The 24,968-nt window shown below is 37.1% G+C and overlaps 1 protein-coding gene across 3 annotated transcripts in view; it reads right to left on the bottom strand.

Moving 5' to 3' along the window:
- Positions 1 to 24,968, bottom strand: part of diaph3 (diaphanous-related formin 3) — a 388,621-nt gene that overhangs the window by 201,778 nt on the left and 161,875 nt on the right. For all 3 annotated transcript variants that reach the window (XM_077203763.1, XM_077203765.1, XM_077203764.1), the window contains 7 exons: positions 15,228 to 15,302; positions 14,970 to 15,039; positions 11,230 to 11,366; positions 10,476 to 10,581; positions 3,534 to 3,644; positions 2,295 to 2,413; positions 1,757 to 1,873 (listed from right to left, as the gene is read on the bottom strand). In XM_077203763.1, the coding sequence (XP_077059878.1) occupies positions 1,757 to 1,873; positions 2,295 to 2,413; positions 3,534 to 3,644; positions 10,476 to 10,581; positions 11,230 to 11,366; positions 14,970 to 15,039; positions 15,228 to 15,302 (735 nt within the window). The remainder of the gene's footprint in view (positions 1 to 1,756; positions 1,874 to 2,294; positions 2,414 to 3,533; positions 3,645 to 10,475; positions 10,582 to 11,229; positions 11,367 to 14,969; positions 15,040 to 15,227; positions 15,303 to 24,968) is intronic.

The following is a 24,968-nucleotide window of genomic DNA, read 5'->3' as shown; positions in this document are numbered from 1 at the left end:
GCTGTGAGCTCGAAGACATGAAAACTCTCTTTGAGCAGACGCCACAGATGAAAAGAGAGAGAGAGAAAGAGAGGGGGGGGGTATAGGGAAGGGGAACAGTAATGTGGGCATGTGAGATGAGAGGAAGATGAAAGCAGGTTCATTCTCTTTGTTAGACACTGTCATTGGATGGTTTGGGGAGGAAGAGACCAGCAGGGTGTGCGCGGACTGCCTGTGTAGAATAAGCAGCATTCATGGACATTAGCCGCGTTTCCACCGCAGGAACTTTCCCCAGGAACTAGGAACTTTGGGGTGGTACTCGGTATGTTTACACCGCAGGAACCAGGGTCTAAATGAAGTTCCGGGTAAAAATTTCCCCCCCAGAAAGTCCCTGCTGGCGAGGTAGTACTTTTTCAGCGTTCAGGAACTTTCGGGGTGGGACTTGTGCGCTGAACATGCTGATTGGTTGAGCTCACATCACATTTGATTCGTTGACTCCACGCAGCATTTTATTTTAGCCGTCATTTTTAAAAATCGCGCTTCCTGGCTTCGTGCAGTAAAGAGTTGTCTGGAAATTAATATGGAGTTTACAAAAAAAATACGACCAGAGCAAAACGCACTCAAAACTCAAAACAAACTCGCAGACTGGGAGGAGCAGTCGCACGCAGTTCAACGTCACCAGACTAATCTTCCCGGTACTTTAGTCCGCGGTGTAAACGCAGTAAGCAACCGGTCTGGGGCAAAAAAAGTTCCTATGAAAAAAGTTCCTGGGACAAATAGTTCCTGGTAATTGCGGTGGAAACGCGGCTATTGACAGAGTTTAGAGAGAAATGTTCATGAGGAGAGAAGAGCTTACTGGGAGGACTGGGACCGTTTAATAATAATTGACCAATTCACCAGCAGGGACTCGAAAAAATTACGCAGCAAATGTATGTTTATTTGGTCAGAATGTGTGTTTAGAAACAACTTATCCAGGATACTGCAAGATTAACTGCAGGACAGGATACAACAAAAATCCACCAGGTCCACCCTCCAAGAATGTGTATGTAGATAGACAGATAGACAGACAGATAGACAGATAGAGTCTGAGACAGACAGATTGATATTTGCATCAGATGCTTTTCTCCAGTACTGCCACTCAGCAGATGGTCTCTATCTCTACACCTCTATTTCCCTTTGCACTTCTCTTTTCTGTCAAAGCTGTTATTCTAAAAACAATATACAGCTCACTGGCTAAAGATCTTGAAAAGCTGTTCTCCAACATACAACACACTGAGTCATTAATGAGACCTTTACTGCCATGAAGATGTATGCTGTTGAATCACTGGAACTAATTAAATCAGTAAAAAAACTCAGACTAGGTTTGAAAGGCAAGAGAGGCAGCATTTTCATAAATTAATATGAATATAAGATGAATATAACATGATTGTAAGTGCCAGAGTTGGTTTTAAAAGACATTTACTTTTTTCACAGGTTTATGAAAGGTATTGTGCGTCCAATACTATTTAACAGTTCAAACACACCAACTCATTCCTTAATATTATTCTAAAATACATCAATTAGTAATAATAAATGAAAAATGAACAAAATTAAAGAATTAGAAGTATGGGAATGAAGTAACTAAATAAAATATTTAACATGTAATTATTATTATTATTTTTTTTTTTAAGTAGCCTTCCTTTGCTTACATTACATAGCAATTTATTGGGTATTTTCATTCACCATCTAGTCAGTCAATAAAAACAAACAAATAAATACATAATCAAGCACTTCTCACCGTGTGAAATAGTCATTCCTGACCAGCAGCAGGTGCTGCAGTATGGAAAGAAAATGGCTCTCAGCGCTTGTGTCCTTCACAGAGCAATATAACACATTAAAGACATCTCCAATATCAGTACACACTGTGTTAAGGAGCACTCAAGCACTGACACTGGTAAATTAAAGGGAACAAATGGAAAAATACAGAAAAAGAGAATGTACATACTCTCTTATAAATAGTGTAGAAACGAAGACGGAGCAAAGACTTATTGACTAGCCTTGTCAAAGCATGAGACTTGTAAAACACTAATGAAAGCAAATGAATAAGGGAGATTTATGGTTTTGATTAAATCTAAGAAAACATCAATGCAACAGTGCATGGTTTGTGAATGATATTATTACAGTCCAGATATGACCACCATATTATTGTTGGAGGTCCTCTAAGGATCAAAGAATGAGTGGGAGAAAGAAAGAGAAGACGACACAGGAGAGGGAGCGTTTAAGTGTGGACAGAATATCAAATGAAATTTGTATGCGTCTCAGCATCAGAAGGATATTCCAGTTCACTCCTGATGTCCTCCAGGCGATGGGAGAACTCAATCATGTCCTCCTCCTTGTGCTCCTCAAAGACCTTCAGCTGAATATCCAGAGCATCGTTTTTTACAGTGTTCAGGCTCTACACCGAGGGAAGGGCAAGGGGAAACAAAGAAGAAAAGAGCAGATTAAATGGGTCATGCAATAGAAAACATAATATTCCTTTTTAAATAATGAGATGATGTACTATGTAGACATACAACTCCGGTTTACCACACTTGTTTGTACTTGGAACTCCCTGCCAGTCCACCAAAACTATTGCGGGAAATTAAAACCAAGTGCATATTCATACAAAAATAAAGCTCATTGGACTTGACACTGAGATTGGTTGCATAAATTGTGCACCAACACAAAAATCTAAATGTGAAAGTTTCACTTCTTTCGTTTTGTGTGCTTGGCCTAAGCTGTGAAAAAAAGCTTATTTAAAAATAATCACAGTACTGATGTCAGAATCACAATAACATTAACACATGGTACACATTTCCACAAACAGTATTCTAAAAATCGTGGGAGTATTGTTGCTCATTTCATATGCAAAGAGGTTTGCCCATCAGAACAGAGGTCAACTACATATAGAAGTCCTACAGATATGGAAGCAAAACAGCAGGTGTAATTCTAAGTAGACAGCAAGAATGAGGAGGGACAAAAAATAATGAAAAAATTACATTCAAGTGCTTTTGCTGAAAGAAAACGTGACTAACATTTTAAGCAGACTTGCAGGGGAAAATGTGGAATATGGCCACTTTAAAAGGGAAAAAAGAGAAACACTGACAAAACACTATTTCCAAAATTGTGTATTTAGAAATAAATAATAATAATAATAATTTTGCTTTCATTCCATCTCTTTGTATTCTGTACTCCCATTTCTGAGGCAGCTTCTGTTTTGAATAATAAATAAGACATGCGTGAGGCATTAATCTCTCTCACTCGCACACTCTCTGGCTTTCATTTCACACACTTCTCTCCTGTTTTGTTCAGGCAGTTTTCAGTTGTTTGTTGATAGAACATAACCACATTCAGAATGCCAAGAGGAGACAGACCGAGAGAAAGAGACCAATCCAATCCAGGCTGGAGCTATTGATTCAGCAGAGCGACCTCTCCTTCAGGCCTCATAAATTATTCGCAGACCCATTTTACAATATTTCACTCAAGTGGACAACTCATTTAAATATTAATACACAGACAGTGGTGGAGCCGCTTACCGGCAGGATCTCTCGCAGGCCACAGCGCATAAATTCATTTCGGATGTGCAGCCTGAAGTCCAACTCATCAGGAGACGTTACGAGGGCATTGATGAGCTGCATGCAAGCCACCTAAAGGGAAGATAACATTCAGTATGAGTATGAGTGTGTGTGAGTGTGTGAGTGTGTGAGTGTGTGAGTGTGTGTGTGTGTGTGTGTGTGTGTGTGTGTGTGTGTGTGTGTGTGTGTGTGTGTGTGTGTGTGTGTGTGTGTGTGTGTGTGTGTGTGTGTGTGTGTGTGTGTGTGTGTGTAATGAACAAAAAAAACAAGCAAAATGTTAATTTAAAAATAGTGAATAATGTAAAGATAATGGCCACCATTTACATGTTTGCAAAATCCCTTTTACATATACAGGTACACTACAATTCAAAAGTTTAGGGTAAGTTTTTTTTTTATTATTAATACTTTTAGTCAGCAAAGATGCATTATATTGATAAGAAGTGACAGACAACTTTATAACATTCATAATTTCTTTCTATTTATCAAAGAATCGAGAAAAACAGCTTCCTCAAAAATATTAAGCAGCAAAAGTGTTTTCAACATTCGATAAGACGTTTCTTTTTTTATCAAAAAAAGAAAGAAAAATAATGTATGACAATATTTTACAATATTGCTGTTTTACTGAATTTTGTTATCAAATAAATCCACAATTGGTATGACTTTTTGACACCAAATTTTTGAATTGTAGTTAATACAAAATTTCTAAATACCAAAAAATACAGAAATCAAAGTAATTAAAAAAACATTTGAAACCAGCACAGTTAACAGTTGTGATATTAAGCCTTTATTAATTAGTTAATTAGTTTATCACTAATTCACATGGCTTAGTTTAAAACCAAAGCATCATGGTCTTAAAGTTTCACTGAAGCAGAAGACAGCTTGTTTTTAGAGGAATGTATATGAGACTGCCGTTTGGACTTGTTGCAGAGCATCACTGTGGTTTATGACTCTCACAGAGCTCTCGGCCAACAAAGGATTCCATCACCTCAGTCAAAATCTACTATTCATTTCCTCAAGCAACACAGAGCATCAATTATTGATCAGCCTTTTTCGCGACACCCTAAATCACACGTGTGTGAGGAAATGTTTAGTTAAAAGGCACTGGTGCATTCAGCGGATCGAGGCATATTGAACAGAATTGTCTGTATGGCCCTGTCTGTCTGTGCCTCCTGTTCACATTATGTCTGCTGATACAATAATTGATTATTACACAAACCACACTGATTCCACATTATTTATAGTGGTGAGTCTCAACAGAACAGGTTGTGATGCCACAGGGCTTGAACGAGTTATTTTATTTTTATTCGTTTAGTTACCAGGGACATTGCACATTAATAAACATTCCTGTAAATGTGCCAGAATTAGCCAAAGGCAAGTTATACATCAACCTAAGACAAAATCTATGGTTAAATACACACTAGTAAAAATTTAAATAAAATACATAACACAATCCATAAATATCAATAAAAATAAAACAAACAAACAAACAAACATAAAAGTTCAATGACAAGGAGAAACAGTATCGATGACAGAAGCAATAGCAGAAGAGCCGACAGTTATTAGAGTTCTAATGTTGACAAAGCTGAGTACTAATTTACCATTTCTTTAACTGAACACTAAAAAAATTATGTATCTAGTTCTTTTATAGTTGTTAGAATAATGTTCCATTGTCGTGGAGCTTTAACAGACAAAGCAGATTGAGCAAAATTACTATGCTTGAGTTGAATAATACAATCTCCTCTTAATGCACCTCTTGTCGAACGATACACAGTTATTCTAATACCAACAAACTGACTAAGAGGGGAAGAAGTCAAACCATTTTAATCTTATACATGAGAGATACATTTGCATATTTAATCAATCTCCCATATTTTTAAATATTGAACAGTGATGAACAGTGATGTACCAGTTTCTTTTAAAGAATGTGTACGTTTGTATAAAGAGTTAGAGTTTATACACATTTAGTTTCAAGCATTTTTGCTTTAACCATGCTGATACATTAACCATAGAATTTGTAAGTTCAATAACAACTTGTGTCATACAATTATTACCATGTAAATAAATTAATGTATAATACACATTTTGGATTAAAAGGTTGCAAGATTAGGTAAAAATATTGATTCTTCGATTTGTCACAACTATATTAAACTGGTGACTCTTATGAACGAGTTATTTTCAGTAAAACATAAAGCACAACAGGTATAGTAGTATAGTATAGTACAGGGGTATTCAATTAAAGTTCCAAGAGGTCCGGTCTCTATATTTCCTTCCCAGCGGAGGACGAAACTATAAAAATACTACGGCTGCCCCAATGGAAATGTATAACTGTGTTGTCCGGACATCCGCTGGAAAAGAACTAGAGAGATCGGGCCTCTTGGAACTTTAATTGAATACCCCTGGACCATACCATACTGGTCATGCTCTATGTTTTGGACTTAATGAAAATAACTTGTTCATAAGAGTCACCCGTTCAATAGAGTTGTGACTAATCAAAGAATCTACATTTTTACCCAGTCTTAAAAATAGCAGGAAACATTTCAAATCTTAATCCTAAAGGTCAAAACACGATAATGATGATAAATAAAATTTAGTTCATTCATCAATAATTCAAACGGTAACTCCTGAGTTTGAGACTTTTGAGTGATGCACTAATTTTTTGTAAATCAGACTTTACTGGTTGGCTGTAAGATATTGATTCACTACAAAGAACTAGTTCATAAAAGAATCAATATTTTTACCCCTGCGTCCAAAGAACTGTAGGCAATATTTTTAATTCTAAAGCAGAAAATATTGATTAATAAGACGACGATATTGTATTATTCACATGTGTGTGGATCATCGGTTGAACTGCGGGAGAAATCTCAGCAAAGTTGAGAGCAAAAGAGACACTTGCTGACAGCTTTCATGAGGGAAAAGTAAAACATAAGCCATTAATAACTTTACCATCTTCTTAATCTGCCTACTTCACATGCCTGGTGAGAGTTGGGAGTGGTGAGAAGACAGGATGAGGAGAGAAAGAGAAAATCTATTCCTATGAGAATCACTCACCCTCCATTAGCTCAGGGTAATACAGTCCTAAAAGAAATATCTACTAGACGTAGACATGAAAACACAAATTATGTATTGATAAAACAACATGCTGAATCATTTAATAACTCCCATGGATGAGTAGAAACACGCAAAAGGAAAATACTTGGTATCCTCTTGGAGATTTCTTTAAATTCTTTAAAAATAAAGTTGTCGTATGCAGTCTGTGGTCGACCCTGAGCGCTAATGGTCTGTAATGATTTATGTAGTTAAAAGAGATCACAGCTGACTATTAGCAGGAACAATAACCAGTCAATCAATAGAGCATTACTAGAGGCTGATAAACACACCAGATGGCCTTCATGGATATTAACCAGCATGCGTGTCTTGGATATTTCTGGGCTGTTTTTCTCCTATCATTTAAACATTTCCTATCTAATGGAGAGTAACCGGCCAATAAGGGCCGTTTCCTTTGTGACCTGCAATTGTAGAGCATGCACTTGCTTCTTATTAACTATTCAACACTATAAAAAGCTTTTGGGCTGAAAGTGGAGATATTAGTGAGTTGATTAATGCTAGAAAAAATATTTTGCATGACTTGCAGCACTACGAAATTTGTTGCTCTCTGCAGGTCACAGTAAAGCATTAAAGCACAATGACAGCATTCTGTCATTATGTCAAAAGAATATATTCTTTAGCTGTAACATTAACTGGTGAGTTAGTGGTTTATCCTAAATGCTGGATATGAGAACGTATGTGAACATGTGCTCGCTCTATACATATTTGAAGGGAATGCTCTGTGCCTCTGTTTCACCTCCCTCTGCTACCAATTAAACTGAAACACGGCTACTTTGATCAGCCTCAACAATGAAGCCGTGCAGTCAACACAGCCAAACCAGTGCATGTTGTTCGGTAGGGCCAGCACACTCCAGAGGAACAGGGCACTTACAATGAGTGCACACATTCTGCGCCAAGAGAGCTCGGAGACAGTCACTAAACATTCAGATTAGGTATAGGACACAACAAGGCATCTGTACAGTCCTTGAAAATTACCAATTTTTACAGGGAGATGAGAAAGAATGACGGACGGACCGATTTTCTACTGTTGGAGTACTTAAGAAAACTGTCCATAACAAGATTTGTGGTTTACAGACCCTGACTCATGGTGCTCTGTCTTATTTAGAGGCATAAGACTAAATATCCCTGGTCAGATTAATTATTTATGGAATTATTTTAAATCTTATCAGGGATGCTTGACTAATGCCAGTTTGTGCTTTACAATGCAAATTAAGTGCGTTAACTGGCAGCACTAATCTTACAAATGTCCGGAGCCCTTAAGCATGCTGGCTAAACAAAAGGTCATGTTGATTTGTCAGAAAGGGGCAGGAAATTAAGGTAGTTTTATAACATTTGATTTATTTAGGAACACCAAGTATCTTTACTTATATAAGCTTTTGAAGGGTGCTCTTGTATAAAAGACTGATCATTAACAAGCAGACTTGCTCATTTGTTTTCTGATCCTTTGTGGTGTAGGCCTCTATACATTTTAAAGTGTAAATTGCATTTTAGAGATGATTCAGGCCTGTGACTTTATCGTTATATTGAAGTCACTGCCAAGCAAATTGCTGGTGCTTCATCTCAGCATGACCATTTAGCGGCCCTGAAATCTCTGAGGGAAACATTCAAAATGAAATATTATATAAAGAAAATGTATTTCCTGAGCAATAAACACAACACCAGTCTGACACAATAGAGGAAACAGCACTGTAAGAATGGTTTGTTTTATACTGAAGTGTTAATTAATTTTCCAATAAAAACATCTTTAAAACAAGAAAGATTTAACTGAGAAAAGGCATATTAAAATTTAGTTAAAATTTTTATTACATTCAATTTAGTTATATATAACTAAATTGAAAAAATATTTGTATGTATTAATATAAAATTATATATATATATATATATATATATTTTTTTTTTTTTTTTTTTTTCATTGCTTGAAAATAATACTTGTCAGGCTCAAGTGTTTTTTTTTTTTTTTGAAGGGGCAAGTGAGAGAGGAAGGCATCCAAACTTCGGCCACCAAACATTTTCAGCGGAGATTGATTTTTGCTTCATTCTCATATTCAGGCGAGACACTACAGGTGAATAGGGTAAAAAATTTTAACGTACAGATATCACCATGAAACCTTACCAGTTGATTACTTGCATGAATAGGAGAAAAAGATGTATTGCAAGTTTTCTGTAATTTTATGTTTAAATATGCTAATCAGGCTATATCTAATTAAATATGCACTAATTTGCATATATTTTGAAGTGACGTTTTTTGAAGATGAAAAAAACAAGGTTCAAAATTATTTTTTCATTTTTTTTGATATATTCAATGAAAAGGCATTTTCAGAAGGGATTATGAATATCTCCTTTTGTTACCCTGTAAATCAGAAAATACTGCCAATAGCCTTAAAAAAATGATTTCCGCCCTATTTTTAGGCATAAAATGTCATATAAATCAGGCCAAGAATGATATATCAACAATTCACAATATAGTTAGGAATAGGACTGTAAAGTTTGGTGTATGTAGGTGCTACAGAAGTGGAAAATCGTCACTAGGAGTGTAGGAAAAAACCCATTTTGAGAAAACGGCCTATAAAGATTTTTATGCCAAAATTCCACTAACTTCTATTGAAAGCCATGAATTACAGACAAAATATGCTTTAGGTCCATGTAAAATCAATGTATCACACTGTTTAACATCCAAAACTCATCATTGCTTCATCCATTACTGATCACAACATCCAAAACAACACTCAAAACATCAAAACCACACATCAACAGTCCATCATACATGTGAATATGAATCTGCCTGAGGGACTCAACCACTTCAGGATCCCACAATTACAGATTTGTTTAGTAGTATATAGTAATTATATTATACAAAAACTGAAATGTGTTGTGTTTGTGTAATATAATTGTTTTGTATAAATAGTGTGTAAAGTATTGTATATATGTGATGCATGTATATAATGTCAGAGCGCGTCACGTGACGATTCTGAACAAATCACGTTGTCAGAAATTGGCATCAAACAATGAGATGCGCATTTGAAGTTAAATCGCCCCTTTTACTTTCACGATTGGTTGCTGATAAACAGGAAATAACCATAATTGGATCCTTCTAGGAGCTTTCTAACGGTGTGTGTGATGACAGGGTGCAGACAGCGATCCCGGAGCAGCAGGATGATTTAGAACGCCAACTTTTGTTGAATTTATGCGAAATCTACACACGCAAACAGACAAAGTGTAGTAAAATAAAGACCTAAATGTGTATTTTGGACTTTTTTTCAGCACAAGTCTGAAAGAAGACATGTTATTAAAGACAAATAGCCCAAAATCTCAAAATTGACCAGTGAAAAAAAAACAATGGCAAAAAGGCCTGCCGTGTCTCGCCTTAAACAGCCATTTGAACGAATGGGTTGAATGAATAACTCAATGACTCGCTCCTTAAAACAGTCAATTGCCGCCACCTATTAGCGTCTTAGTTTTGTATTTAAAAGCACCATTGCATTTCTCCAATATTTCATATTTGTGTCTGTACATGTGGGGGGGAAAAAAAAAAAATATATATATATATATATATATATTATTTTTTTTTTTTTCCCTTTACATTCACAGATCAAGGTGATCCTATTTTCATTTTCTTTAGAAAGTGGCACAAGTTCAGCCAGAAAGCATTTTCACTTTCTTTTGCATTTAGCACAGGTATAAATGTGTATATTCGACTGAGTGTGTATTTTACCATACAAGGTCATGAGGGCATTGAAAAGGATGTATCAGCAGAAGATGAGTGAACAAGAAGGCATATGAGGAGCAGAGAACGTTTACCTGTAACTGGACGGAGCGAACACTAAGGCCTTGGACGATAGGGTTAAAGCGGTCCACCCCTCTTCTCTCTGTTGCCGTGGTGATGGCTTCAAGGACCTTCTCCAAACTTTATGCAGGAAAAAAGTGAAAATAAGGGTCACATCTTTGATTTGACTTTAATTTTTTTGCGGAGAGTTATGCTGGGATTGCACTTCTCACTGGTATGGAGGGCAATTTAAATGCACTTACTGCTCCTAATATACTTTTCATAAAAGACACTTGCACCTTTTCATTGTTTACATGAAGCTTATATTTAAAAAAGAGTGTTTTGATACCCTGATGAATCCTTTATGCATCCAAGCTAAATGTATGATCTGCTTATAATTTCAATGCAAAAAAAAAAAAAAAAAAAAAATACATAGAGGAAAAATCTATAAGAGTATGTACAAGGCAGTACTAATGTATAAAAATTGGTATGCAGAAAAGGACCTAAAACAAACAGTAACTAACAAACACACAGCTAAATAATTTTTTTTAAATTATGATGCCATGATATGAAGTTCAACAAACAGCAGCCCAAAAAAGGATTTGAACACACAAAATATATGACATGAATATTTGATACCCTATTTGAGAATACTGAGGTTAAATATTACAATGGGGACATAAAAGTCCAACAGAAATTATATAATTGAATAATTAAAAATGAAATGAGGCTGAAATAAGAAAGAACAATTGCATCATAGGCTGCAAAAAAGCAAGTCGAGAAGCTTACGTATTTTCTTCTCCCACAATGCAGATTGCAGAAAGCAGTTTAACCACATCTGTCATCATAGCCGGCTGACAAGGGTCAATGGCTTGGGCCAACAGTGCCAGACTAGTCTCCTCTCCAAGGATCCGCTCCAGTCCATACTGCAGACAGACAGAAAACGTTATGTAATTCATAACCCCGTGTAACTCAGTAATTCCTGCAATGCTATTCCGCAGTGACACTGCACCAATGCTATATCTACAGCGTCTTCGTAAAATATCAATTCAGTGAATCTGAATTTAATGTAATAATGACTTACAAAGAATTACCGCACAAAACAGAGCTAAAAAGGAGAGCTAATGACTAACCTTAACAGAGAAGTGCATGGTGGTGAAAAAAAAAAAAAAAAAAAAAAAAAAAAAAAAAAGTAAAAATATATATAAAAGAAACTATTATTACTAAATTATTACTAAATATAAAATATCAAAGTAAAATATAATAATAAAAAACCTTATTACAATAACCATATTCAACAAAAAATAAATCAAACATTAGGGTTCATTATTGTAAACATTAAGCTATATAAAATATTGAGGGACACATTCAATTCACAGTAGTCATTTTGGAGAAGAGTTTTAGTTTTAAATTAGAGGTGACTCTAAAAGTCACTAAAAGTGAAGGAAATAAAGAAGGACATAACGTAGCTGCCTGTTACTCTGTCCTTGAAGTGATGACAAAACTGCGATCAGGGATATGTTAATAGTAGCATGAAAGAGAGGAGGGTGAAAAAAAAGAAAGAAATGGCAAACATAAAGGTGAACGAAGAACACAGTCACAGGACAGAAAAGCCTTGGGGGTCTAGAACGATAAGAGCAGATCGAGACCCGCAGAGAGAAGCGAGGAGTCAAAGAGGGGAGAATATCCAATATAAAACATGGGGCTTCGGTTAATGACGACCGCAGCGCCTACACCACAGGACGAATTTCTCATTAATTCAAAACACTCTCATGTAACTTAAAAGATGATGATATCTTTACTCTGTCAATCTTTAGGTATAAGAGATACTTGTCTCATTGTTGAAAATGGGAAGACTAATTTTGAAATTGTGGTTATTTAGAAACTAACATATAAACAGGGTCATCTTGTGACATGCTACATTTGGAAGACCCAAATCGGCTGCCATCTTGCAACAACAAAAAACATCTTGTGACTCAAGTTTAGCCATTTTCAAGACATGAATCATGCTGAGTGCATTCATTTCTAACTAAAAAGCTTTAGGACAGCAAATTCACCAAGTTGTGTTAATTGCTCTATAACTCATGCCAATTAATGGCTCCGACTGCCATATCTCAGACTTGTTGTAATTCAGAACAGATGTTTCTGCTGTTTTTTTATGCAAACTTAGGTATGAAAACATCCTTCCCGCCTCAGAGGTACAGGGGAGATAACGCGTTATCACAGTGTTTACGCACAGTAATGGATGTAAACATATTTGAGCCATTTTCTGTCTTCATTCAGTGGGAGTTGGTGACAGATGGACGGAAGCACCTGGCTGGCAGGCAACATGGGCAGAATACGTCCCATGATGCTGCGGGGCTAAAGTGAGAGGTCTGGAGCGGTGACAGGCCTCTGGGTAAATAAGGCTTTCGGCACCTGTCGGGTACTTGGGATTACACCAGACCTTCAGGGCTAGAGAGGTATGTGTAGTAGATTTTGAAACTTGCAGAAAACACAACTGGGATCTCCAACAAATTAATTCCCAAAATGACAACACAGAAATAGATGCAGTGAGCATTTTTCTTTTGATCCTACAGAAACAGGCCTCAGGAAAACAACAATGGCCACAACCCATTTATATTTCCTCAGTGGGTTACCATGACAGATTTCCAGCTGAAAGATTCACTGATGCGCTTAATTTGCTTTGTTTCCATTTTAAATTAATGGCGTGTCAATTAGAGCCGATGACGAGACAATTGAATACAATAACAAAAAAAAGAAAAAGAAAGAAGGAAAATGGTGGTGGTGGGGGAGGGGGGCACTCAATTCATACTGTAGATCAGTGGTATCAAACTCAGTTCCTGAAGGGCCACTGCCATGCAGAGTTTAGCTGCAACCCTAATTAAACACACCTAATCCAGCTAATCAAGCTCTTCAGGATTACTAGAAACCATAGCCACGAAAAGGCAAGCCTGCAACCTTTAGCCATAAAACCGTAGGCAGGGAAGGAGACAAGAGGCATTTTTTTATCAATGAAGGAGAGGCTTCACTACGCTGAATAAACACCTTTTGTAAGGAAATAGCTTATTTAATGAATCGTCAGCCTGTTTGCTAATCAACATGTTTTACACTAAACAATACTTTCGTTGGGAAATATATGTCGATTTTACCTTGCTAAAAACATTAGTTTTTAAGAGAAGTTATAAATGAACAGATTCTAATCTAATCTTAAATGTGGTTTTATGCAATCTGTAGTGCTTATATCGCTTACTCACATCGTGATATTTTGGTCATATCGCCCACAGCTATTCTATGCTTTGTTGTCTAAATACTTTTAAACACAAAAAACAAAAATAATGGTTAAATTTTTTACTGAGCATTAGATTACAATAATATTTTACGTTTGTTTAAAATTTTACATTTCTAATATTGATGCACTGTAAAAGCAATGCTTACTTTAAGAAAATACCATTGATGAACGCCATCATAACAAAACAGTCAGACCTAGTGAGGCTGATAGATGACTGCTAACAGATTTAAGATCAGTTCACACTTCACTCAAACACCATGGAATATGTTGACACCAGACAACATGTCTGTCTAACATCTGCCACAAACCCAGTGAATGAACATGGATCAAAACACCACAGATCTCTATCTGTACGTGTGTACGTATGTGTGCACAAGGCGTGGGTAACTCCTCAGACCCCGGGCTATCTCAACAACATCAGAGACACCACTGGAGATCCACTTCTAACGCCTCTCTCTAACAGGAGTGTGCAAATCATCAAAAGCCCCCTCAGACCTCTCCACCTCGGCCGTGCGGAGTAACCCCCTCCTGAGTTCAGAGTGGTGGCTGTCTGCAGCCCCCTTCATCTGAAGCTCTGCTCTTATCGCTCATGACCATTTGAAAGCTGACGCAGGTAAGTGCGTCCGACGGGGAGAAGCGGATGCACAGTGAGTTAGCGGACACGTAACGCGCCAGTTGATGAAGGGGTCGGCTGACACACAACAGTGGTTGGAATGAGTCTTGTTTGAAGCTGGTGCTTCAGGGTAATAATGAGATTTCTACTTCAAAAAAGGCCATCTGAAACTCATAAAAACCACAGCAGATAAATATGCTAAAAAAAAATCTTCATTCCACAGATTCTATATATCATTAGTGGCATTTAAATAAATATGATTCTAGACTTGTCACTATTGAGTAAAATGACAATAAATTATATATATTTGTAAAGAAACAAAACTGAAAAAATATACTATTTCTAGCAAATATAAAAATAAAGGGATTTACATAAAAACTGAACAGTCTTTTGATGGGGGGCAGCTGAAAATGTGCAAGCAAAAATCATTTTTACAGCTTAACAGTTTAACAACCACCAATGGGAGCAAAGACTGTGGAACTCACACTGAGAAGAAGTCACAACCATATTTAGCTGCAGGTTGTATGTGGTCTTTGAAAACTGATAACTGTCCAATATGACATGAGAGTTATCTCAAGGGGAAGATAGTTATAAAGGGAACCCGCAGCTCAGTAACGTTATTACCTTGTTGTTCATAAAGGCCTTCAGGCACTGAATGACTTTGTGTTGACTCTTCTTATCCACCTTTTCTTGGCTGGAAAAAATAAAAGAAAGAAAGAGTCAGTGAAAGTGGGAGGGGCTCAGTGGGTTTCCAGAAGACAAAAACAGAGTCAGAGTTTAGTTAACAAAATGTACAGAGCTCAGGGCTCATGCTGAGGGTGAAGTACACTTAAAACCTAGTAGGAAGCCTTTGCTTAAGAAATATAATGGAATTTGTTTTACTGTTTTTTGAGGAGGAGCTTCTCCAGCGTATCCAACAGGAGGCCAAGACCCTCATGGCCAAAACTCTGCACCCAGCTGGAAGGGGGGGAAAACATGTTAGGTTACATTTACATTTAATCATTTAACAGACGCTTTTATCCAAAGCAACTTACAAATGAGAAGAGCATAGAAGCAAGCAAGCCAACAATAGGGCAACAATATGCAAGTATGACTAGTCCTAGTTAGTCTAGCACAGTACACATGACGTAGCAAGGTTTTTTTTTTTTGTTGGTTTTTTTTTAATAGATAATAGAATAGTAAATGTTAGTATTAATGGGTGAAGTTTTGATGATTCAGCATCTCGGGTTGAGTTAGGCAGGTCATTCACCAGCTTGGAACAGTCAAGATAAATGTCCAAGAAGTATGTATATTATATTAACTAAATAAACAAGAATGTATTACATAACAGGATTGAAACACAAGTGTCAACAAGCTTTATCAGAGTGGAGTTTGTCAGAGCCTATTTAACGTTACTAGATTCCAAACTAGATTCTTCAACAAATTAAGCTCTCCCCCTGGAGCTAAAAGTGAAAGGCATTGCTAATAGAGCAAAGATGTTTATTTTAATTCCATTCAGAAACAATCTCGCGCTCTACATCTCCATTGATTTGGCCTCTATTGTCTGTGGGAATTGCCACGACGGAAATTTAACTCTCCAATAACGAAAGGGAAAGCGTGTCGAGCAAGGCATTGATTAATAATGAGGGTATTCAATAAGCATAAACAAACCGATTAACCCATTGTGTGTAGCAAGCAGGTTACAGAGTTCATTCAATTACAACTGCAGCCTATAACAGATGTTTCTGCAAACATAAGCTTTTATTTGGATGAAACGGTAATAGCATGGTCCAAAAAAAGATATCCCAATAAAATATTTAGTATATTACATTATATAATTAATATACTATTATACTATTAATATCATTAATGTATGACCTCAAAACTATAAGTATAGGTGAAAATCCTTGTTCAGCCTCATTCTTTTCCACAAACACCTAAAAAACAAACTTGCATTGCAATTTCATGCAATTTTCAAGTTGTGATTCATTGTGTACTTAAGTCCACAGTAGCCAAAGAGAATCACTGATAAATTGGCGGTTAAGCCCACTAAAATCAGTCAGCTAAGAACAAGAGAAAAGCTCATCTGCCATATTACGAGCTGTTGATCATGTCAGTCATAGTGGGCTGGGTTGAGTGCGGTCTCACAGAACTGTGTGAAATTGCCTCAGTGTAAGTGTAGAAGAGCGGTGAGCATCAATAGCCAATTTTCAGAAAGCCAGTGTCAAGAGGAGTGGGTGTGCTTCCAAGGCTAAATTACAGCCGGAATTGACCACAACCCGGAAACTAGAAACTAAGGTGGACTGAAGAAAAGAGAACAGAGGGGGGAGAAAGACAATGCTGTTTAAAGTAAAACGGAGAGCAATACAGAGATGAGACTGATAGGAAATGCTCTCCTAGCTGAGCTGTGGCAGGATTGATATCACCAGTTTCACAGACACAAAAATGAGTCCTTGTGACAGTTTCGTCACGAAATAGCAAATGTCAAAAGGTAAAATACTTCGTAACCATTCTGCAATTTACAGGTGGACACAAATGGTTGTAACAAATTGCAAGCAAGCAAGCAAGCAAGCAAGCAAGAAAGCAAGAAAGCAAGAAAGAAAGAAAGAATAGATAGATTGAGATTGAGAAAGATAGATAGATAGATAGATAGATAGATAGATAGATATCTAATCATACTTTTTTCTGTTATTAATCGCGATTAATCGCATTATAGATAACATGCATTTTGATTGATTATTTTTATTTTGTCAAATTAATTAACATTTTGCAAATTCTGCAACGTGTAGGCCTATGTAAACTTTTGAGCACGATTGTATACAGTCAAACCAAAATTTATTCTGACATCTTCAACATTTCTCACATTATCAGAGTTTATTCGCTATAGTTTAGAAAATAGCAATAAAGAATGAGAAGAACTCAAGAGTTATCAAATCAGTTGATATTTCACTGGTTTTAGTCATCCTTCTGTTAGACTGTCTCACAAATGAATTAGGTCGAATAGCTGTCAGCTGTTAAATTTAAGTACACAATTAGATAATACCAATTTAGGTCAACCAATTACCAAGCAATGCTTAATTTTGTTCAGTATGTGGTGTAAAAAGGTCGCATCAGCAATTAAAGGAAAAACACTTAAGCAAAACGTGGTCAGGTCAAAGTACCTGACTAATTTTTGGCCAAAAATGTATACATTTTACTGGTAGTTAACTGTATGTAGAATTTTTGGGTGTAATATGTCACAGTTTACTTTATAGTTTATTTATTAAAGTGAGGATTGCAAAATAGTGTCCTGCACCCACTAGCAAAAAAATATAAAAAATTATATCTGGTGTCTTAATTTTTGGTTTGACTGTATGTATGTATGCATGCATGTATGTATGTATGCATGCATGTATGTATGCATCTGGGATGGAAATTAGCACCAGCCACCAGCCAAATGCGGGTGATTTTGGCTGCGTTAACACTGCGGGGGCTTAATGCTCAATTCCGATTTTTTGAAAAAAAATTTGCAAGGCCATTCACATTTCCAATTAAATGCGACCTTTTGTGATCTCCTGTGTGAACGTGAATATGAAATTACCCAAAAGTGACCCGCATGCACAGAAGAGTACTCAACGGTCAACGGCGTCACTTGTTTAACTTCAACGCAGAACTATGACGTTTGTCGCATATCAATGATGTGAGGGTCGGATACATGTGACCTGGCCGTTCAGATTGAAGTCGCATTTCAAAAGACCGGATACATATCGGATTTGGACCACATACCCAAGTGGCCTGGGTCGCATTTGAAAAGATCGGATCTGTGTCGTTCAGACTGTCATGAAAAGATCAGATAGAAGTCGCATAGGGGCTAAATTGGGTCGTTTCAGCCTGCAGTGTGAACGTAGCCTTTGTGTTGTGGCTGGTAAACCCGCTCCACCTACCAGCCACCGTGGCTGGTAAATAAAAGTAGCATGCTGTTTCACCCAGACACTTTTAGAGGCGGCACACCTTCAAAAAAATGTGCCGTTACATCGTAGGTGTTAAGAGGTCTGCAGAGAAAACATCTCAGGAGACAGTGGAAAAAGAGGCAAAGGTCAAAAAACGTTTTTTTTTTTTTTTTTTTTTTTTTTTTAAATAACAATGGGGAGTCCCGCGATTGGTTAGTTTACGACGAGACAAGTCTGACAATGTTCTGTTCGGTATGTCATCAACACGCTTCAGAAGATGCCAATAAGAGAACTAATAGTTTCATTGTTGGGACTAAAAACCTAAAACTGGAAGCCATAAAAGGCCACGAATCATTCAAATGCCACATCCAGGTAAAAAAGATAGCACAGGAAAAAGCAGCCCCGGAGAATACGGCTGCCATGAAGGCACTTACCAGCCTGAAGACGGCCCAGTAGATTTTAGATTAAATGCCGAATAAGGTCAGAAGAATATAGTGCCCATGTAACTAATGTCAGCAGTAGCTAGGCTAGTTTATATGCATAAAGTAGCCTATAACGTTAGTGCTATGGTACGATATTTACTTCTAACTTTACTTTTCATTATTTATTATTGCATTGTCATTTTATAGATTAGATGAGAAAAAGGGAATTAGCAGAGGTAGCACATACGTGAATAGGAAGCAAGCCAGGGTGTTTATTAAGCACATAGCTGCAGCTGACAGGAAGACCCTTCAGTCAAAGATAGCAGCAGCGAAATTCCTCTCCATTATGTCTAACAGGTCTACTGACACTGCCGTGATGGAACAGGAAATGCTGTATACGCTTGTGCAACCGAGGCAAGGTGGAGGTCCACTTTGTAGGGATACAGGATGTGGAGAAAGCAGATGGTTAGAACATCGCCCAGGCAACAGATAACATGATGAGGGAGGTCTGTGGAGAAGAGTGGCAGGCCAAGTTGGTGGCATGTGCAACTGATGGTGCGCCGGTGATGACAGGGACACGTAAAGGAGTAGTGAGCAGGCTGAGAGGAAGTAACATGCATGTCCTGTGTATTCACTGTATCACCTGGAACTAGCTTTCAAGGATTGAAGATGTGCTATCAGGGCTGCAAACATTCTATTGTAAAAGTGCTCTCAACAGGGCAAACTTAAGGCACAGCTTCAAGATTCTGGGCCAGAATCCCCTTGTAACAGGTGGGTTTCTCACCTCTTCAGGGCCATTGACCATTTTTGAGGGCTTACCCAGCACCTAGACCACGTAGGCTAAATAACAGTGTAGAGAACTTGAATGTTAAGTTAAAAGGCTCGGTCCGTTTACTGTCAGGAATTTGTTCAGTGTAATTTAATAAATCGAACTAACTTACACTTTATAAAATGGTAATTGAACTAATGACTTTTCTTGTTTGATTTGACGGATTTTGTATAAAGATTCAGTCACCAGATGCTGAAGGGGTGAATGCAGTGCAGAAGAGCAAAGCACGCCACTACTTCCAAACCTGCAGTCCAATCCAGCATTTTTCATGTTTTGCAACTTCATGTATGATTGCCTGACCCACCTTGGCAGCCTCTCTCTGACTCTTCAAACTAGTGATCGACCGATGTATCGGTTTACTGATATTTTTCCCGATATTTAAGCATTTTCCCATAATCGGGAATCGGTTTTGTAATATCGGATTTTCCGATAAACGGCGCCATCTTGTGGCCGTTTTGAGAATTCCGCCATTGCAGCCCGCGTCTGAGGAGATCAGTCAATAACAACTCTGTGCACAGGTAAAGTATATGTTCTACTTGCTTTGCTTTAATTATTCAACTTTATTTAACATAACAGACATGCATGCAGAAATGAGATTTGAGACATAAATGCCTGATATAGTTTATTTATGCAGCTTGGTTCTAAAAGATTTAGACGAACTCATTGAGCCACGTAGCGTAATCCGTCATGTCCTTCCCCAATAAAGACGTAACTTTACATTAATTAAATAAAACAGACATGAATGAGTGCATGTTGAAAATAAAAGCGCTGAATTTAATTCTCTATCTGTTGTATTTGCTCACCATTAGTCTCCAAAAAAAAGTTTGTTCATATTGCTGAGCACTCACTGGGTTGATGATCAGGAATGCTCGAGCACGGCCACTAAATGAAACTTTTGACAAGATTATCTTGTTTAAACACCCTAGATTATATTATCATTTACTACATAGCAATTATTTCGCTAATACACATCTAAATATACCGTTTTGTGGAAATTAATTATTTATTATCTGCACTCGCGATCGCGGTTGAGTAACGTATAGCCTAATGTTATAGTTATGTGTAAATGCATAGATAAACAGCACTTTGTCATAAAGCATTTCATGATCTAGACCAACAAAAATATTAATAATAATTAATAACATACTAGTTGGAAAATGCAATGATGTATATGCTGTTTTGTTTGTTACTTTCCTGATGTTATAGGCTATTCCAGCTAATATTATGCAGTGAATTAATATTACCCAGTGAATTATTCCTCACTCTTAGTTTAAACCTATTAAACGGCACATAAACCTTCTAAAACTGTTTAAAATGAATTACATTTCTGCAAAGGTGATATGACTCCCCTGTCAATTATTTTTTCCATATGAAAACATTAGACTTTTAACATTTATTTTGCCTATTGTTAACATTGTTGCTGCTGATGCTTATAAATGATATGTATAATTTAGATATAAATTATATAATGTAATAATATAAATGTTTTTATTGTAATTTGATTAGTTTACCATTTATGAAAACAAATAAACATATCCAAATATGTTAGAATAGTTTTTGTGCTTTATTTTTTACCTCATCAAAGCTTTTATTTTTAAACAAAGACACTTAGTAACAGTGCACTTTATTTTTTAGACTCAGACCCCTCTATTTATTTGTGTATAAATATAAAGGTTTTTTTTTTTGTATGCAAGGAGGGAGTGATTGTTATAAATAAAATGGTTTGTTCAGTTCATTTGTGTTGTAATAATTGTGCCAAAAACAGAAGTATAACAGTAAATAAAAATCGGTTCTGCATATCGGTTATCGGGCACATACACATGCAAATAATCTGTATCGGTTATAAAAAATCAATATCGGTCGATCACTACTTCAAACCCCAGCTATCACAATGGCTGAAGTACACAGCTGCCTGACAGCCACCCAAACAGGGCTCACAAAATACATAACCAGGTGAGTGTCCGAGTTTTTGATAATGTGTTTGCTTCTTAGCTGAATATCTTAAATAAACTTACTAATGTACCACAGACCTGGGCCCAGGCTGAAAGCCTGTATGAAGCAGCACGAGAATAATGACAGCGCCCTAAACCGTGTCATGAAGGCCAAGTTTGAGCTGCTCGACAAACTCTGCCAGAGTCTGCAAAGTCGTCTCACCGACATGACCATAGGGATTCTCCAAGCTACAAAGTTAGTGAATCTGAACAGTTGGCCTGACGCAGATCGCTCTAAAGGTATGCGGATTAGGTTCATACATAACATTTCATCTACAAAGTCATGAAAGCATATAACTCAATGTTGTTTCATTATGTCCGTCTCTTTTCAGAATTTGGTGAATCAGAAGGGGAGGAATTAACTAGACACTTCCAGAGCATCCTGACATCCTCGGGGGTCGCAGTTGAGCTTATCCCCAGATCAGTTGACCATTCTCAAGACCAGACTGTATGAGACGGGAGAGTCTCTCCACATGAAGACCTGGCCAGAAATCAACAGGTTTTTGCAACAGCAGTGCCCCAACATCCTCAGCCTGGTTGGCCTCATTCTAACCGTACCAGCCTCTACTGCAGACTGTGAAAGAAGCTTCAATCAAATGAAGTTAGTGAAAAGTGACTGGAGACCCTATGAAATAAACGGTTTAAGTATTGTAGATCTTGTAGTATTCATTTTCACATGCAGTTACAATTGTCGGTTAAAAACAAGAAGATGCCTGGTAAAAACGTTAAGTGGCTGGTAGATTTTGAAATCCACCAGCAACAGTGGCAGGCGGACAAAAAAGTTAATTTCCATCCCTGGTATGCATGTATGTATGCATGTATGCAAGCATGTATGCATGTACAGTGCTGGTCAGAATTATTTGCCCCCTTGGTAAATATGATCAAAGCTGGCTGTAAAAAATAAATCTGCATTGTTTATCCTTTTGATATTTCATTTACAAAAAATGCAAAAATCTAACCTTTTATTGAAGTAAAAGAATTGAAAGTGGAGGGGAAAAATCACATTATGAAATAAATGTTTTTCTCCAAAACACATTGGGAACAATTATTTGCCCCCTTTTATTTAATACTTTTTGCAACCTCAGTTTTTCCAAGATAAGATCTCTGAGTTTTCTCCAATAATAAGCCTGATGAGTAGGGATGGGTATCATTAAGGTTGTAACGGTATTACTACTCTTACCGATACTGCTTATCGATCCGGTACTTTAACGGTATTACATTCGGGTAATAATTAACATTTGCTTTATATTTTGAAATGTAAAATATCTACAGCAAAAGAAAAAGCAATGCTTTTACAAAAATAAATAAAATATCTATTTGTTATGCAGCAGTGTGCAGGCTTTTTTGTTTTATATATATGAGATAGGATATGATAAGCAAAAACAAGTACAAACACATGTTCAAAAAAAGAATACAATTAAACAAAGATACAAATCATATACACAGTGCTTTAATTACAGGAAGGTCTAAAATTACTTTTCAGGTAAGTGTTTCTGTCTGAAAATAAATCTAATTTAGTAATCAAATTATTCATTAAAGAGCTGTGAGTGATTTTCTCTGCCTTTTGTTGTTTAATTCATTGCTCAATCGTAAGCAGGATTATTAGACTGCTGCCCCTTTAAGACCGAGTGCAGATCTAATAGGTGACTGATGCACCATGCACCACAATTTTCTCCCAACTATTTATGTCCATTTAAGACATAAACTGTGTTTAAGTGAATTAACTGTTTCAGTGAATCTCAGAGCTGGTCATTTTTATATTTGATGTATTTGAAAGTTTAGATGCGCACATGAAGCCCAAAGTTAAGTATACTTTTCTTGTCTCGTTGCAGTCCATTTCGGAGCGCGCGTCACCTTGTGAACAGCGTCTCTTGCGCAGATTTTTGTGCCTTTATTAGCTCTTTTAATGATTAAACGCGTCCGCAATTTAGCAACAGTAGAGACTGCATTTTACAACAATCACCGATAGTGCTGATTCTGACGGTACGATTGGGTTTTAGGAACAAAGGACAGTGCATCGCTGTGAAGGGAAGGAAGTTGAGCTAGTCAGAATGCGTCTAGTTTGTAATGGTTTCATCTCAAATATCTTCTTTTTATAATCTTTGAAATTTGAAATCTAAAATCAAATTAGAATAATATCCCAGATCTAAAGTGTAACCACGTTTGAATGTTTAGTTCTGTCTTCATTGACAGTCATTGAGCAGGGCTGTCGTGTCGTGCGCGCTGTGGCTCCGCATGAGAGATCGCTCTCTTCTTCTGGACTGCGAATAGCAAAATTGCATCACAGACAAATGGTTTAATATTATTATATATAGAAATGGCTGGCGAGATAAACATGTTCAAGATTACGGCTTTATAGCAATAATAAATAGTAGGCCTACGTGTATTTTCTTAATTCCTCCAGTACCGACAGCAGAACAGATAACACCCGAGCTTATCGATACAGCGGTCTTTCAAAATTCAGCCCCGTGGCCCGTTTAATGCCGGGTTTCGGTACCCATCCCTACTGATGAGTTTGGAGAACAACTGACAAGAGATCAGAGACCATTCCTCCATACAGAATCCCTACACATTCTTCAGATTCCCAGATCCATGTTGGCGCCGCTTCTCTTCAGTTCAGCCCAATAATTTTCTGTAGGGTTCTGGGGACTGGGATGGCCATTGCAAATGCTTGGTTTTGTGCTCAGTGACCCATTTTTGTTTTGATTTTGATGTTTGTTTTTGGATCACTGTCCTGTTGGAAGATCCAAACATGGCCCATTATAAGATTTCTAGAAGAGGTTGTCAGGTTTTGATTTTTTATCTGTTGGTATTTGATCGAATGCAAGATGCCATGCATCTGAACAAGATGTCCAGGACCTCTGGCAGAAAATTAGGCCCACAGCATTAAAGATACAGCAGAGTATTTCAATTTACACATGGGGTACCTTTTTATCCCTGTATGAAACAAACCCCTATTAAAGGGGTGGTAAAACACGATTTCACTCTTATAATTTTAGCTAGTGTGTAATGTTGCTGTGTGCGCATAAATAACATCTGGAAAGTTACAGCGTTTAAAGTTCAAAGCAAAGGGATATATTTGCTTTAAAAAAAATCAATTTCTAAGGACTACAGCAAACAGCCGGTTTTGGACTACACGACATCCCTCGGGAGTTGCTGACGTCAGCATATTCCATTATTATATCCTCATAATTATGACCCAAATCTCACTCTCTGTGCTGAACATTTTACGGAGGAAAGCTTCCACGATCGTGGCAAGCTCAATGCATGATTCGCACATCGGCTTGTCCTGAAAGATGGAGCAGTTCCAATTTTAACCCTCTGAGGTCGGCTATCGCGTCTCGCTTTTTTTTTTTATCAGTGCAAAAGAAACTCAAAATACTCTGTTGATTTTGATCTTACATATTAAGTGTTGTACATCATTAGATCCTGATAAGTGTCTATTTTTTTGTGGATACTCGCAATAAAAATAA

Source organism: Siphateles boraxobius, unplaced genomic scaffold (genome assembly GCF_051911475.1).
Source record: "Siphateles boraxobius isolate OS27281-9 unplaced genomic scaffold, OSU_SipBor_1 5, whole genome shotgun sequence".
NCBI lineage: Eukaryota > Metazoa > Chordata > Actinopteri > Cypriniformes > Leuciscidae > Siphateles > Siphateles boraxobius.
Note: the sequence above shows the minus strand (reverse complement) of the source record. Positions and strands in the feature narration are given on the sequence as shown.